The 2,663-nt window shown below is 41.7% G+C and overlaps 1 protein-coding gene across 1 annotated transcript in view; it reads right to left on the reverse strand.

Annotated features, from left to right (window-relative positions):
• Positions 1 to 1,427: 1,427 nt before the first annotated feature.
• LOC112075454 (actin remodeling regulator NHS-like) overlaps positions 1,428 to 2,663 on the reverse strand; it is a 17,010-nt gene continuing 15,774 nt past the window's right edge. Inside the window, exon 2 of the mRNA XM_024142456.2 lies at positions 1,428 to 2,531. Coding sequence (XP_023998224.2) covers positions 1,964 to 2,531 — 568 coding nt within the window. The 3' untranslated portion in view covers positions 1,428 to 1,963. The remainder of the gene's footprint in view (positions 2,532 to 2,663) is intronic.

The raw sequence follows: 2,663 nt of genomic DNA on the forward strand, positions 1-2,663 counted from the left end.
AAACCATCACTGTAAACATTAACTGGGTGAATGAATAGAATGACAGTAACCTAAAACCTATCACTGTTACATTGAACTGGGTGAATATGAATGACAGTAACCTAAACCTATCACTGTTACATTGAACCTGGGTGAATATGAATGACAGTAACCTAAACCTATGCATGTATACATTGAACTGGGTGATATGAATGACAGTAACCTAAACCTATCACTTTACATTGAACTGGGTGAATATGATGACAGTAACCTAAACTCTATCACTGTTACATGTGAACTGGGTGAATATGAAATGAATGACAGTAACCTAAACCTATCACTGTTACATTGAACTGGGTGAATATGGAATGACAGTAACCTAAACCTATCACTGTTACATTGAACTGGGTGAAATATGAATGACAGTAACCTAAACCTATCACTGTTACATTGAACTGGGTGAATATGAATGACAGTAACCTAAACCTATCACTGTTACATGAACTGGGTGAATATGAATGACAGTAACCTAAACCTATCACTGTAACATTTAACTGGTGAATGGAAATGAAGGACAGTAACCTAAACCTATCATGTTACATTGAGCTGGGTGAATATGAATGACAGTAACCTAAACCTACACTGTTACATGAACTGGGTGAATAAATACAGTAACTAACCTATCACTGTAACATTGAGCTGGGTGAATATGAATGACAGTAACCTAAACCTATCACTGTTACATTGAAACTGGGTGACATATGAATGACAGTAACCTAAACCTATCACATGTTACATGAACTGGGTGAATATGAATGACAGTATCCTAACCTATCACTGTTACATTGAACTGGGGATGGAATATGAATGACAGTATCCTAAACCTATCACTGTTACACTTGAAACTGGGTGAATATGAATGAACAGTAACCTAACCTATCACTGTTACATTGAACTGGGTGAATGGAAATTGAATGACAGTATCCTAAACCTATCACTGTTACATTGAACTGGGTGAATGAATATGAATGACAGTAACCTAAACCTATCACTGTAAACATTGAGCTGGGTGAATATGAATGACAGTAACCTAACCTATCACTGTTACATTGAACTGGGTGAATATGAATGACAGTAACCTAACCTATCACTGTTACATTGAACTGGGTGAATAAATGACAGTACCTAAACCTATCACTGTTACATTGAACTGGGTGAATGGAATATGAATGACAGTAACCTAAACCTATCACTGTTACATTGAACTTGGGTGAATGAATGAATGACAGTAACCTAAACCCTATCACACTGTTACATTGAACTGGGGATGGAATATGAATGACAGTCATGCCAATATGCTGTAATAGGAATACGGGCACGAAACCAGCCCTTATTTTACATGTTTCATGGAAAACTGAATGGGGAAAAACGATTGAACCAATTCCCTGTGTTTGACTGCCAGGCTTTATGGGTATTATGACTCATACTGTGTTACTCTAAGGTATTTCACAACTTTTACACCATTAGTGAAAAGTGAATATATTATACTGTAAATCTCATATCGATATATTCTATACATGTGGCATTTTCCAGCAATATCATAAAAGGGTTAAGAGTTTTACGGTTAAGGGTTACAATGGAAGATAGCCATGTGTTTTCTGTAGAGCTACAACACAAAGTTGCCTTGATATAAAAACAGCCTTCACATAGCACAGTACATATTCCAGTTGACTTTCCTAACAGTTTAAAAAACATTATTCTAAAGAACATAGCTACAGAGGTTTCTCTCTCATTTCTGTTCTGAAGTCTCTCGGTTTTCCTTCAATACCAAAAGCTAAAAACAGAAATACATACTGTATTATAAATAGTTAGACACAGTTAAAATGTTCTAAGTCAGTCTGGTCCAGTTGTTCTCTACTATCTATTCTAAAACCTTAAGATGTTCCTCTGTTTTACATTTCTGAAAGGTGGAAGGTGCTGTATGTTAGGAGTGGCTCCTGTCTGAGTTCTCCGTCTCGCCCTCTGAGATGGCCTGCATGGGGGCTGGGTACTGCCTGCTGCGGATGCTGTAGCGGCTGCTGGTGGGTGGAGGAGGGATGCGGGATCGGTTCTGTCTGGGACAGGCTGCAGTGGACAGGCCTTTAGGAGAGAGGCCCTCTGTGAAGGGGCTGGGGAGCTTCTCCGTGCCTGGCGGGGGGGAGAGGGGCTTCTCAGCAAGGGGGTCTCCAGGGGTATTGGTGCCGATGGGGCTCTTCAAGATCTCTGTGGCTGACATGCGATAGCTGGAATCTGACCGGCTGCCTTTCTTCAGGAGTAAAAGTTTAAACTCCTCGTGGGAGGTGCTGGACTTCTTCAGGCTGCGGTAGATGGGCCCCGGGGCCTTCTGGGGGCCCGTGGGGGTGGTTGGGGTGCTGGGGTTCACCAGAGAAGTCACAGTGTTGCCAGGTGGGGTGACTGGGGTACAAGGTGAGGTGCTCCCAGACGCAGCACACAGACGGCTCCGGGCACTTAACTCTCCAGAATCGTTCCTACCTAGAACTTTCCTCCTGGATCTATGAAGGACAGTGGAACAGTGGTTAGGACTGGGTTTAACAGAACAGTAGTTAGGACTGGGTGTAACAGAACAGTAGTTAGGACTGGGTGTAACAGAACAGTAGTTAGGACTGGGTGTAACAGAACAGTAG

Source organism: Salvelinus sp. IW2-2015, unplaced genomic scaffold (genome assembly GCF_002910315.2).
Source record: "Salvelinus sp. IW2-2015 unplaced genomic scaffold, ASM291031v2 Un_scaffold3172, whole genome shotgun sequence".
NCBI classification, from domain to species: Eukaryota; Metazoa; Chordata; class Actinopteri; order Salmoniformes; family Salmonidae; genus Salvelinus; species Salvelinus sp. IW2-2015.